A 14,557-nucleotide genomic window follows, 5' to 3' on the forward strand; every position below is an offset into this window, starting at 1 on the left:
ACGGTCCATATACAATATTGATACAGTTTTCAACTTGAGCAATTCGGCCCTTTTAAAAATATTTTAATTTTTTTTGCTATAAATTTTTTAACTGAAAAATATTCTATTTTTTTTAATTATTTAGAAAAAATAATTAAATATAACTATATACAAAAATGATATAATTATTATATATAATATGTATCTATATAACATATATGTATAAAATATATATAAAAAATATATAGAAAGTATATAAAAATTATATAATTTTTGGTATAAAATGTGTAAAAAAAAAAATACAATTATTGTATAAATTGTGTATCAAAATTATATAATTTTCGTATGGAATATTAATATGTATAAGATATGTATAGAAATTGTATAGAAGGTGTGTAGAAATGGTATAGAACAAGCCAGCTAATTGAAATAACTAGAAAGTAAAATTTAAATTCCATGGCCATTTTCGTGAAAATAGTTTAATTTGAAGTGTCGTTTCTATACTTTCCCCAAAATAAATAGGTAAACATGAAATATCATCGTGGTATAATTTCTAACTCTAATCTATAAATTTTACATGAATCTACTTTGATCTTAGAGTATTATCGTCGTATAGTTTCTAACTCGAATCCATAAATTTCACATGAATCTATTTGATCTTAGAATTTCTAAAATAATATTTATTTTGAAGTATTTTTTTTAGCTAAAGCAATAGTTAAAATGGAACTAACTAATGAAATAATAAAAAAGGATGCACGCCCAGTGGGACTCGAACCCACAATCGCTTGATTAGAAGTCAAGCGCCTTATCCATTAGGCCATGGGCGCTTCTTGCTGGCGTAGTTCCTTTTTAAAAAAGAAAAATAAAATTTAATGTATGAAATAAAATTTTAAGTGGGTGCAAAAACAATTGATTTTGGTAATTGTGGATCATTGCTACCATATAATACTTGTCTAGTCGTCATGTCTTGTTAGCCTGCCTCGCATTATTTGGAGCTATCATGAACCCATTGTTGTTTATGTAATTTTACGGATATCATTCGCTCCCAATGATTGATAAGTAAAAGAATACCAAATTTTGACAATTTCAACAAAATGCATCATATACTTGCAACGTAGGATGTTAACATCTCTACTAACGTGTGACATTTTCAACAAGTTGCTTCACACACAATGTAGGATGTAAACATGATCTCACACTACTGTGTAAATATCTTTTTATACCATTGGTGTGAGTCCGGGAGAAGACACTTTTTTTTCAAACCCCACTTGATGCGAATATCAATATAGTAGATATGAGCATTAAAACTAGTAATTCTAAAGTTTAGGTATCTTGCAACGTCTTCCAATCATAGTGAGACATTGCAAAAGTATAGCTCACACGCTAGGGGCTTCTCTTTTTCTAGGATGAAGACTTTAATTTTTTGTCGATAACCTCAAACCCATCAATCGAATATCAATTAATAAGTAATTAGAATTTGTCTGTCTTATAAGATTGATGTTATCTATTCCAAAGTTTTGCATGTTAAAAGGTTCCTGCTTTGCAGTGGTTGTGGCCTACCTTGACATAGCAACTTACAATTGTCTTGTATACAATTGTCTTCGATAAATAAATACTACAATTCCGGGATAACCAATCCTAGAATAAGTTATCCGGCGCTTTTATTCCAATCAAATATGAAAAAAATTAATACTAAAATTAATCTCGAGATTAGTTATTCCTCGCTCCAAATGAGCTTTAGGAGTTAATTGTTTGTATTAGGCAAGTCTCTTTTAACAGGAAAATAGTGGTTAGCAGGCAATTGAGCGTTCTAATATTACAAAATGCTAAATTTAGTCTATTGATTGGAATTTTATTCATTTTTGTGGTTGTAGGATTTGTGTTTGCAAGATGTTATTGAACGGGACAGGAATAAGCAATACCACAAATAAAAGAAAATAAGAACATACAGAATTTACATGAAAATTCTTGACGGAAAAAACTACGGGCAGAGGAGGAGGAAATTTACTATAATGGAGAAGAGTACAAGGAGAAGACGACAGATTCAATGATGTATATATCAAACCGCCCAAAACAACTCACTAAATCGCACTCATATAATACATGCGTACAAATAAATCCTAAGCCCAAAAACATACAGGTCCACACCACGGGTCCATACAAATAAATCCTAAGCCCGAACCCTACGCTACCACCACAGGCCCCCTAAAAAATCTCAAACATGAGTTGCACTACGATCTTTTCAAGACCGAATCAACAAAATTCGGATCACAAACTCTAACACAAGAATATACACCACCTTTTTCGTTCTATTTCATGTTGCATACATTGTACAAGTCCAAAATTAGAGTACGTGCTATCAGGAAATTTGCTTTTTTAAGACGACTCTGACTAGTGCAATCTCACAAGAGATTGTTTTCGATGGAAACTTGGTTTAGTTGCAGACTTTGCACAAGAGATTTCTGTCACATCAGACTTAGCCACATAACAAGAGAAACAATATGAACAAAAAAATAATGTTATAAGCATTCACTTACAACAAGAAACAACCACCAGTAATGTTATAAGCATTCACTTACAACAAGAAACAACCACCAGTGTTTGGTGTAGCACTTGCATTTTTGTGTATTGTGTAGCACTTGCATTTTTGTGTATTCTTTACTACTTTCTTGGTCTTTCATTCCGTCATATTCCTAATAACCTATCCAATCACAACGTATGAACCGCTAATGTATTCCTCTTTACTTTCTTGGTCTTTCATTCCGTCATATTCCTAATAACCTATCCAATCCCAACGTATGAACCGCTAATGCACCTTCCTTTTATCAAATCTCATGGACATGGGTCTAATCATGAGATCCTAAGTTTTTATGAATTCCTTCTTTGTTACCGGGGTCGACCCCTAATCCATAATGTCTTAAAATGAGGAGCGATCAGCCACTTGACTGTAAGTACAGGAGGCAACCGAAAGACAATAAACTAGTAAGTGAAGATATTCCAAAGTGGTTAGGAACTAGAAAACATCAATCATATCATTCAAGGTTTTATTGTTGATATTTAAATGGGCATTGATGGTTTTTCTTCTGTTGAGTTGGGTTCTGAAACAAAACAAAAATTAGTGACAGACATCTCCACAACACAATGCATTAGTTAGAAAAAGCAGTTGGAAGGAATACTGAACACCAACTCCTATCAAATGAACTCAGCAAACAGCCATTAAACTAATTTCAATAGTTTCCAGCACTGCCTAGTTCAATCAACAAGAATAATCGCCCGATTTTTAAATGGGGATTAAGTTTGGATAGTAAATGTGTTTTCTGTAATCAGAGGGATGAAACAGCTGATCATGTTGTTTTTCCAGTGTAACTTTATCAGAACTGTGAGGGGCAAGGGATTCCAGAGTGGTTAGGATGGCATACAAGTGTGGTACTGCAGACCAAGGGCAAAAGTGCTAAAAGAAGATTGCTTTAGGCATGTATTAACATCAAACATAGAAGATAAATATATGCTTGAATATAAAATAATAATATTGAGTAAAAGAAATGATTTTTGTACCTATTCTTTAATTTGAGGTTGGAGAAAGAATTTTTCACCAAGTGGTTTACCTTAATCCTTGTTCTACAGAAGCTAGCATGCAGTAATCAGAGAGGTTTAATGATCTTTCCTACATCTCACAACCTACCTGGGGTGGATGATCCTCCATTGCAGATTTGGCATGGTGAGTGTACTCCCACAAAGTGTGGTCCGGGTCAAATAGAGTAGAGGGAGTGTCTACGATAGGCCCCCGTCTTGAGACAAATAATAATTTAAAAAAATATAGAAACAACAAACACAATGAAATAGCACACCAATAGATAATAAAAGAAATAATACACCTACAAAGTGAAGTACTGCATTACACAATCTACTAGAAAATCACATGCATCACCAAAAACACCATGAACAAAGGACTACAAGACATACATAACATTCCTTCCCAAATTTAAAGGATGTATAAAGAATAACTTTTCTTCAAGTCATCAAGAACAAGCAAACCAAGATGATTTATGCATCTATTCTTTCATCTTGAAGCTAGCATGCAGTAATCAGAGAGGTCGAACGAATTCAACAACGTATTCAAAAAGAGACTAAGCTTCTGGACGGAAAAGAAGAGAAGTGCAAAGATCAGACACATAACTTACCGAAAATCAAGTTGAAGATATTCCAAAGTGGCTGGAAACTAGAAAACATCATATATTTTTTTCAAGGTTTTGTTATTGATATTTTTAAATGGGCATTGATGGTCTTTCTTCTGTTGAACTAAGTTCTGAAACAGAACAAAAATTAGTTACAGACATCAGAGTAACCAAAACCTTTTGTAGAAACAAAGAATGTGATGGCTATTGACGCTCTCCCATCACATCGCACAAAAAAGATGTGGACAAAATAACAGCTGACAACTGCAGCAGCCTCTAACAACACCCTAATCTTCGAGTTCAATAATCTTGACGACAGATGCATCTCCAACTTTCTGGCAAACAACAACTCGATCGTGTGATTTAATAACTCCTGATGCCTTACCATGATCAAGAGCAACTTTCAGCACTGACTCGTTAGATGCGTTGGTAGATTCAGCCTACGAAGAGTAAATCGCTTGATTAGACACCAGCAAAAAGAAAAGATGTAGCTTTCAACTGAACATGACACACCAAAAATGATGAGATAACTTACTGGATGTCGAGGATCAGCCAACATTGGGAAAAGACCTCGGACAATAAGAGATTGCCTTGCCTGAACATGAAGAAATTGAACAGAAGATTTGTCAGCTTCAATGTCGATCAGAAGTTAAGCTAGATAAAAGGAACAAATTTTGGAGGAGAAACGAGAAGCAGGTTGTAGATCCCCACATTGGTAGTGGAAACAGACGTGATCTACACAGAGTATGGAGGCGCTTAAATAGTTAATCGTTGCAATTTCAAATATTTTTGTCATTCTGATATTCTCATTTAATAAATCAAAGAACGAAAACTTTTAGACACAAGCAAAAAGCTCAACAGGATAACTTATCATTCATTTTAATGTCACCGCTGCAATCACATCAAATAAGTTGCTCACAGGAGTGGCTCCAAACAAGAAATGCAAAATTAAAAGAAAATATTGAGAAAGTATTGGACAACTCTTCTCACAATTGTTAAAAAGACAACATATTATCATGGCAGTTCCCAAAAAGGGATACAAAATTCAGCATTATTGAGGTGAAGTATTGAATGTTGGAGTAAACACCTAATGATAATTTATCAGTTTAGATGAATAGAAACTAGTCAATCCAATGATAAGTCAAAACACAAACTAAAAGTATAGAGTAAACAAGGTCTCACTAGTAACATAACAATCACTATTCAATGCATTTAACAGGCCATCAGCTGATGAATTATAGATTTGATAACTAAAGAAACTTCGAGCTTTAGGCTGTACCTCAAATGCACCACTAAAACTCCACTTCAGCTGATTTGTCTTGAGTCGAGGAATGACAACAGACAATACTGGCATTGTTGGCCTATATTTAGCTATCAATCTATGTAATGAACATAAGTTACAACTCTTGTAAAGAAAGAAACACTCAATATACCAACTAGTACAGTAATAACGAATAAACACTACCTTGCTGCCCTTCCAGATGAAGTGAAACAAATAATTACTGATGCTTTCACCTTGATGGCGGCTCTTACCTAGAGAAGAAAGGAATATAAGGTTTTATTGTGGTAAATAACAGTATAAAGCATCTCTATTTCTAGAAATATTTCTTTTCCCATTTTAGGGTGTTGCATTAAAAAAAAAATATACCGCTGATGAGGCAATTGCTTCCAAGTGTGTCATGGGCTCTCCAACAAATTTCACTGTTTTCTTGAAGTATAGGTCTTGATTGAAAACCTTCCCTGCCTGCATGGAAATTAATTGCTGATTAGTCCTGCTAGCCAACAGCTCAAGTAGGTCAATAGACAAAATGATGAGCTCGCCCGTCAAAAGTTACTGCAAACGGTAACTACAACGCCATAAAACTTGGCAACTGAAGACCAGACTGAACACGTCCTTTCAGAGCTCAAACCAACAATACCAGGAGTGATGATAGAGCAAATATTTTTGACCCTAAGAATGTTCTTGAAATGTCATAGGAATTTAAGATGTAGTTATTTCTAAACTAGAAAATCTCGAGCAAACATAAGCCACGCATGTCGATTCTATTCTATTGAAGGATTCAACATACAGCTCTTTAAAAGATAGTTAGGAGGCAATTTCCTAAACTAAATAAAACTTCAGGAAAATATTACCTCGGCACAAATTTTGCCAACAGTGGAAATAGTCTCGACTGGGTATAATCCACGCAGAGTCTCAGCACCAAGAAGAATAGCATCAGTTCCTGAAAGTGTTAAATGTTAAAATCTCTAAAGAAGTCAAGTTGTCTCAATTAAGTTTCTTTATTTTTTGATAACCAGGAAATCCCCGAGGACAAGTGGTGCACAAATAAAAACTCGGTGGATAATTGAGAGGTGTCCCAATTACGTGTTAAAATAGTGCATCAATGTTATTATGACTAATTAGATGTGAAAGGATAAAAGAAGAACACCAATCCATTGAAATAAAAGTCCCAAGAAGATTACCATCCAAGACAGCATTAGCAACATCTGTTGCTTCAGCACGAGTAGGCCTAAGATTGTCAGTCATGCTATCAACAACACGTGTTACTACAGCTGGCTTGCCAGCCATGTTACACTTGTGAACAGCAGCCTTCTGGAACAAGAACACCTGCAAATCGCCTGATATCAGCATAGCTACAAAAAATTATGGCACACAAATTTTGTAATGGAATTATATGTTAGTAGGAGAAACAGTGTATGTAGACGGCTTACAATCAATCAATATGTTGTTTTAAATTCAACCTGTTTGCACTCAAAAAATATTAAGGAAATAATTAACCGTAAAGATATCTATTTTATACGAGAACGTGGAGTATAAGGAGCACATGACTTCCATGCATCTCTTTCTGGTGTTCTGGGGTTTGGTCCAGGCAGGAAAAGGAAGGAGGGAACAAGATGCATCACATTATTGATTCCACTTTGGTTGGAACAACGGAATCTCTATGTTTACATGCTTATAATGTCGAACAGAAATGAAATTTGTCTGAATGGCCAACCCACTTATCAAGCATCTAAACAGAGACTGTCGAGAAGATAGTTTACCTTCTCTGGTGGAAGATCAATACCGAGGTTTCCACGAGAAAGGATGATCCCATCAGCCTCTTTGAGTATCTCATCAAAATGAGTCAAACCCTGTATAGATAACAGAAAGAAAAGTAGAAAGTTAATGCCAAGCCCTTGCAGAATTCATGATATTCAATGTAAACGGAGACCACATGGGACCTGTTAAAAAAAAAAAAAAAAACTCGCTAAAAATACAAGTGTATCAACTAACCTCCACATTTTCAATTTTTGCTAAGATCTGAGTTTGACTTAGATCACCCAGCTTAGATAAGAACTCACGAGCCTGGATTTTAGCACAAGGATGAAGTCAATTTCATATTGTCAGAGTCCGTACAAATGCAAATTGTCATGACAGTAAGGAATCTTAAAGGAAACGAAATGAAAGTCATGAAAATAGATACCTCACGGACATCCTCAGCATGTCTTGTATATGATAGTGAAATGAAATCAATTTTATTTTGAACACCCCATGTGCTTATAACCTGAAATAAATTAACATAACAAAGAATCCAAAGTGAATAAAGAGGGAACACCCTGCAAAAAATAACCAAAATAGGACACAAAACAAAGAGCAAAAAGTAGCTTTCCGGAGGCAAACTCTGTATGATCAGTGATTACATGCTTGCTAATAAACTAGGGTAAGATCATACGTAATGCAAACATCAATACAAGGAGGAAAAAAGGACCCACTTATCTTTGTTGAGAAGTGTTTGGACCCAAATTACACTTGTGAGAAACACACACAGTAGTTAAACAAATTACCTATATGGTATCATTCTAGAACGCTCAAGAAAAGGCAAATGTAGAAATCCATTTGTGCTATAACATTAACTAATAACGCTATTGTTAGTTTATGCAGGAAACAAGAATGAAACTGTGTTACAATTCATCCAACTCATATATGTACACTAAGCTCCAATGTTATGACTGATCCAATTCATATATGTCAATTACAAAGTCCAAATAATCCTACAATCAAACCCATGACTAAAGAGTAGCAGTTAGAAATATGCTCAAAAATCAAGTCCTCGGAGATAATTATCTTTAATGGAGTAGCTTGAAACTTCATAATCATAAGTAACATGGACATCGTTCTTAGCAATTGTCATGAATTTCGAGTAGCTTACCTCCTTGTCTTTTTCAGTGAGCGTTGGCATATCAATATGAACTTGAGAAGCATGTAGAGTGAACAATGACCCAGCTAAAGTGGCAGAGTTCTTTACCACGCAAACGACATCATCACCATTCACTTGATCTACCTGTGAACATAGACTGATTTTCTTAATCCAAATCAGTAGATTGTATAAATTACAAACACATCACAGCTTTCATTCATGAACGAACTTCCTGTCTTCTCTTTTTTTGATAGCGAAATAGTCCCTTCCCCCTACTCTTCTCCACCTAATTACCAAGCTTTTTGTCTGTTGCAAGGCTTGAACATGTGATGTGCACATCACGTGTTGCGCTCTCACTACTAGACTAAATCCCTGGGAGCCACTAATCAATAAACTTATTTTCATAAAATAATAGCTAAATCCTACATTAAACAGGGATTTGTAATGCCGGAAATGTAATACATGGATTAGTAGGGGTGAGATTTACGTACTTCCTACTCTCCCCAAACCCCACTGCAGGACTTCATTGGGTATGTTGTTGTTATTGGATTATTAGGACTGTAATGTAGGCAATATTTGTTATTAAAAATTACTATGTATTGCATATTTAATTTTTTGAAAGTATAATTTACTATGTATTGCATATTTTTAAGTATGTTTTTTTAACGAAATAAAATACAAATTACCACAAGAAGGGTCATTCGTCATTCGGTTGTCTATTTCACGTATTGTATATGTGGAAGAGAAAATTTGGAAGCACAGATGGTATGAATAATGTTAAATGTTAAATCATACCTTATAAAAATGAAGTTTTATATGAATAATTCTAAGCTTTAACACTGTATTAACAATGTTTAATTTTATGTGGAGACTACTCTTTCTACTAAGCACAATAGAAAATCACCTAAGTACCAAGGACGGGGGAAGAATATCTAATTCATACCTCCAGCCAAACAGATGTTGTTTCGCTTCCTGTGAAGAGGTACTGACCAACAAAAATGGTGTCTCCCTTCTTTACAGCCTGCAAACAAAAGTAACAGCATACTTTAGTACCATGTAGCTAGTGAATGTAAATACTTAACTAGAATTCGATAATCTTGTTCCACCAAGTTTTACAATGCATTTGCAAATAACTGCTCCATTTGTTTCCTTTAAAAAGTTTTACTTACCGAACTTCCATAGCACTTAATTTACTAACATACACTGTATGAAAGGGAAAAGTGAAAAACAAGAGATGTGGGCTGGACCTTGGCTAATCCATCAAAGTTAATTGGCAACACTTCATCAGATGCTTCTTGACCTTGATGTGGGGTCAGAGTAACAATTGCATCTTCCTTAAGTGAAATAGTTGTCTCGTTTTTGTTGACAACCTGCAACTCAGCACCCACAGTGTCTAGCATAACCTGAATGGAACAAAAACATCATGTTATTTACTACCTTTATAACATATCGATTATATTAAAGTCTGTACGCCTGAGTAGAGTAGAGACGCACAATTTACAACTAAAGCCTTCTTACACATTAGCTGCACAACCCCAAAATAATATTTGTTAAGTCCACTCCGATGATTCCAACTGACACCTCACCAAAGACAACAGAACTTACAACCGCCCCTCCCTCCACACCTTTTCTTTCTTATTCAGCTGTGCATTTTGTCACCACCCAGTGCCGCATGCTTCAAGACAGATGCATGTTTCTAGGCACGTGTCTTTATGACTAGTAAAAACACTGACGAGAGGCAGTTCCCAAAGCTTAAGACCCGTACCACACACAGGTCAAGGATGTGATTAAGCATTCAATAAAGTGTGATGACAAACATGTGAGAATAGAGCTCAAATCCCAGCAGAGACCAAAAGCTAATTGATTTCTTTCAATGTGACTAAAACCTTGCAGGCAAAGTCATCCAATATCTCTATTGGTCACAATTTAACACGGTAGTAAAGGACAGCCCGGATCCCAATGCACTAAAGCTTCGGCTACGCACAGGGACCGGACTACAAGGGTCTGTTGTACACAACCTTAACCTAGTAAGGTAAGGTATAAGTCTAAATACACCGGCCCCTGACCCACTCTCCACACAGGACAGATGCACAAAAAAACAAAGTCTAGAAACTGAAGAAATCCAAGACAAGATAAAACCCATGAAACAAACAAAACAGCATTAATAGCATCATCAGAAGCAAAAAAAAGAACAAAATACATACAGCACAAAGTTTCTTAGTGGCTTTAATAGCAGCCTTCAAGTTCTCCAAAGTCTCCTGATGATAATCTGAATCTCCCCATGAAAAATCAAATCTTGCCACTGCCAACACAACAAAAATTAGCAATCAAAATTTACACATCCCAATACAAACCCAATAAACAAAATTTCAAGATTTACCAGACATTCCAGCTTTAAGACAAGCAGAAATAGTCTCAACAGATCGAGATTTAGGACCCAAAGTCCCAACAATCTTAGTCATAGCCGGGAAAAAATTCTGCAAACATTCACAAACAAACAAAACACATCAATCCAAACAAAACAAAAACATCAAACATCACATGCAAACATAGATCTACCAGTAAAATACATCCAAAAAAAATGAATCTTCTTGTAAAACACATCAAAAATATTGAATCTTTTACTAAAGTACACCAAAAAAATTGATTTCTTTTTTGTAAAATACAGCAAAACATTGAATCTTTTCAGTAAAATACATCCAGATAAAAAAAAAACTGAATCTTCTTGTAAAATATATCAAAAAAATTGACTCTTTTACTAAAATACATCAAAAAGATTGTTTTTTTTGTGTGTGTACAATAAAGCAAAACATTGAATCTTTAAGTAAAATACATCAAAAAGACTATCAAATACATTTAAAAAAACTGAATTTTTTTGTAAAAAGCATCAAGAAAATTGTTTTTTTAATGTAAAATACATGAAAAAGAATGATTTTTTTTTTGTACTTACAGGTTTGGATGGCTCTAAAATAGAGGCCATCCTAATGGGTTCTTCAAGAAGTAAGTGATTTGAATGCATATTTGATGAATTAAGAGAAGACCAATATGACAACTTGGGTGAAAAAGGAGAAGAAGAATGTGGTGTTTGGGGAGTTTGAGGTGGTCTCTATTGGTGTTTTTAAGGGGTTTTTGATTCTTTTTAAAAACCTGTGGGAAGGGAGGCTGCGGTGGAATACTTTTGGTTTATTTGTTTACTTTTCACACAAGAAATTTCTTCAAACTACTACTATATAGGAGTAGTAATCAAATAAATTAAATTTTCAGGTGAGGTTATTTTTAGTCTTTCTTTTTATTTTTTCCCTTTTTTATCTTTAATAGGAAGGGATTTTCGAAAATAGTCTTTTAAATTTTAAGAAATAGAAGTAGAATTTATGTATATTCTTACTTTTTTATGTTACGGTATGTAGTAGGAGTATTATTTTGTAGAAATTTTATCGAATATATTATTGTTATTGTTAATTTTCTTTTTCAAACAAGTATTTAAAAAAATAAATAAATTATCTTATGTTAAGGATCTTTTGAAAATAATTAAGAATAAGCATACGCTTTATTTTTTTTATATCTCATTTTGTGGGATTTCATGAAATATGATGTTCGTTATTTATTTCTATTTTTTTTTTCAAACAAGTTATTTTTAGTTTCGCTTGTGAAATTGGGGTAACAAGTTGTAAAGATTTTTAAAAAGATACTAAAAGAGTAGCTCGTACATTAAAACTCCAGATATGCATGGAAAAAGAAGTTGAATCATAAGAATATAAAGTTTTAAAGATTTTTTAAAAAGTATTATACATATTAGTAAATAAATATTCAAAACTAGCTTCAACTTAATTGAGCATCTAGACATCTCAACTTGTCATTACAAATTATATCAATTGAATACTTCAGTTACAAAATTATCATTTAGATACCTTCAAGATTTATGTTACATTAATTTTGGATATTCATGAAACAAAGTGGAGACGAGTTGGAGTTTTTAATTATCAATTGAGATCAAGTTGAAGTATCTAAATGTGAACTCTCGAAATTCGAGTGTTTATTCAGTTGAAATCGACTTTAAATATATATATTTTATGCATTTTTTTTTATTTTTCTAAAAAGAGAAAATATAAATAGTGACCTAAGAAAAACGCAAGGTTAACTAGTGTGGCTTCCACTCGGTATATTCTGCGGATCATGTGATTAATTAATGCTTGTGAAACACTGTAATTTGCACGTTGCCTTTAATTAATTAATGTTTAAAATTTCAAGACTATTTATAGTAATTTCTAAACAACTAAATTTCCATTAAAATTGATAAACATTCATTTGTAAAAACATTATACTCGAAGTTGAAGTGTGAATTTGATTTTTAAAAGAATAATCTAAAATGTAATTATCTTTCACGTCAATTCTTTTATTTATTTTTGTTTGTGCACTTTGAGTTTTGTATACCTCTTAAAAAATACTCCCTCCGTTTCGAAATAAGTGAATTGTTGAGGTATTTATTGGTGTTTCAAAATAAGTGAATCATTAAAAAAATTTTCCAAATTTACCATTATGATTTGACAACCAATTAACTTTTGAAAAGATATTACAAGGTCGATTTTTTCTTTTTAGGAATAAAAATGAAAAGTTGTGTTAAATTTATATCTTTAATATTTTTTTTCTTAATCTATGTGTCAAAATTCAATAATTCATTTATTATGAAAGGAAGAAAGTAATGTTGAATATAAAAATATTTTATCACAATATTTATATTAGTGGATGTTTAATCTTAAATTTTAGGGAAAATAATTTGAAGGAGAGCGAGAGGGGTGGGGTGTTTTCTTGTGGAGATTAATTAATGGAGACAAAAGAAAAAAGGTGGGCGTAAAGAATGGGACACTGTCGTACTTGTATGTTCTAGTACAAAACATGTGTTTTGATGACGTAGAGGCCCATAAAATGAAAAAGAAAATAAGAATAACTAGGGGTGTGTTTGGTATGATGGAAAATATTTTCCGTGGAAAACGTTTTCTTGAAAAATGTTTTTCTGGAAAATAAGTTGGTTTTCTACTTATTTTCTTATATTTGATTGGTGAGTGAAAAATATTTTTCGAAAGTTTTTTTTTGGTGTTTGGTTGGTGAATAGAAACTATTTTTTTAGAAAAATAATTTCTAGTGTTTGATTGGTGAGTGAAAAAAATATTTTTTTAGAAAATACTACTAACTGTTAACTAGTATATCAGTGTCTTTAGCAACTCAACAATTTGTAAGAACTAATTTAAGCATAACAAATAATATCAATATCGAATGCTAAAATATTACAATCACTAAATTTAAGCAACTATTAATTAGCAAATATAGAAGACGCTTTTCAATATTTTGTTAGGACAATCTCAAGATACTACAATCAATAGAAATATAACGGAACGACAAGCTTATTCAATTACATCGATGACAAAATGAGATATGCAATTAGCAAAAGTAACATAGGTAAGTTTCTCTCTGTGCATATGAAAATAACAATAAATTCAATGAACATTGAAAATGAAAAAAATTCGGGTTTCGCTATTTTTTATTTCAAACAGTGAAAAACTGAAGCAAAGAACAAAGAAATATATTTTTGAGAAATGTGAATTTTTTTGAGTCATGTGAATATGAGTGTTGTTTGGGTGGGGAAGAGGGGTGGGGGTGGGGTCATAAGTTACATTAGTCATTTTTCCTCAAATTAAGAAAAATGAGTTGTTGTGAAAAATGTTTTCCAAACATTTTATTGCAACCAAATAAGGGAAAATAGAAAAACATTTTTCGGAATACCAAACACGCCCTAGGTGTAAATCACATGTTTTGAAGCAGTAGGTCAGAGTTCTTTTGTCTATTGAAAACAAATACTACTGTCTTATCTGGATTGCGGTGAGACGAACGAGATCTCTTTATTCTTGAGTTTGAGATTTGAAAAAAATCGAACCTTATTCTTTACGAGACACAAGTTCAAATTAATTGAAACTCTAATAGAAGAAAAACTTCAGTATATCAAGAATATTCAAGCAAACATTATTTGTTGAAAAATTATGTCGTGTATATCAATAGAATGATACTTTACATAGTTAAGTTTATGTTTCGAACACCCTTGAAACATATGACATTGTACTTCGTCTTTAGCTGTTCATGTAAAGGCAATGTATCATGTACCCAAATTCAAATACTATTGGTGAAACTTTTAATTCCATCATTAAGTTAAGCTCTAATATAAATATTAAACAA

General features: G+C 33.0%; 1 protein-coding gene and 1 non-coding gene across 2 annotated transcripts; both read right to left on the reverse strand.

Moving 5' to 3' along the window:
- Positions 1 to 733: 733 nt before the first annotated feature.
- Positions 734 to 806, reverse strand: TRNAR-UCU. Its single transcript has one exon. It is a non-coding gene; the product is annotated as a tRNA-Arg (tRNA).
- Positions 807 to 4,188: 3,382 nt separating this feature from the next.
- On the reverse strand, positions 4,189 to 11,554 carry LOC107843616 (pyruvate kinase 1, cytosolic). The gene is made up of 16 exons (XM_016687940.2): positions 11,283 to 11,554; positions 10,713 to 10,809; positions 10,537 to 10,634; positions 9,580 to 9,735; positions 9,276 to 9,353; positions 8,345 to 8,476; positions 7,619 to 7,699; positions 7,429 to 7,500; positions 7,197 to 7,286; positions 6,618 to 6,762; positions 6,288 to 6,376; positions 5,803 to 5,898; positions 5,620 to 5,687; positions 5,434 to 5,533; positions 4,690 to 4,749; positions 4,189 to 4,594 (listed from the first exon to the last, which is right to left on the reverse strand). Exons 1-16 carry the CDS (start codon positions 11,349 to 11,351, stop codon positions 4,442 to 4,444), a joined length of 1,584 nt encoding a protein of 527 aa, XP_016543426.1. The 5' UTR covers positions 11,352 to 11,554; the 3' UTR covers positions 4,189 to 4,441.
- Between the last annotated feature and the right edge of the window lie 3,003 nt (positions 11,555 to 14,557).

The sequence above is a fragment of the Capsicum annuum genome, chromosome 10 (assembly GCF_002878395.1).
Source record: "Capsicum annuum cultivar UCD-10X-F1 chromosome 10, UCD10Xv1.1, whole genome shotgun sequence".
NCBI lineage: Eukaryota > Viridiplantae > Streptophyta > Magnoliopsida > Solanales > Solanaceae > Capsicum > Capsicum annuum.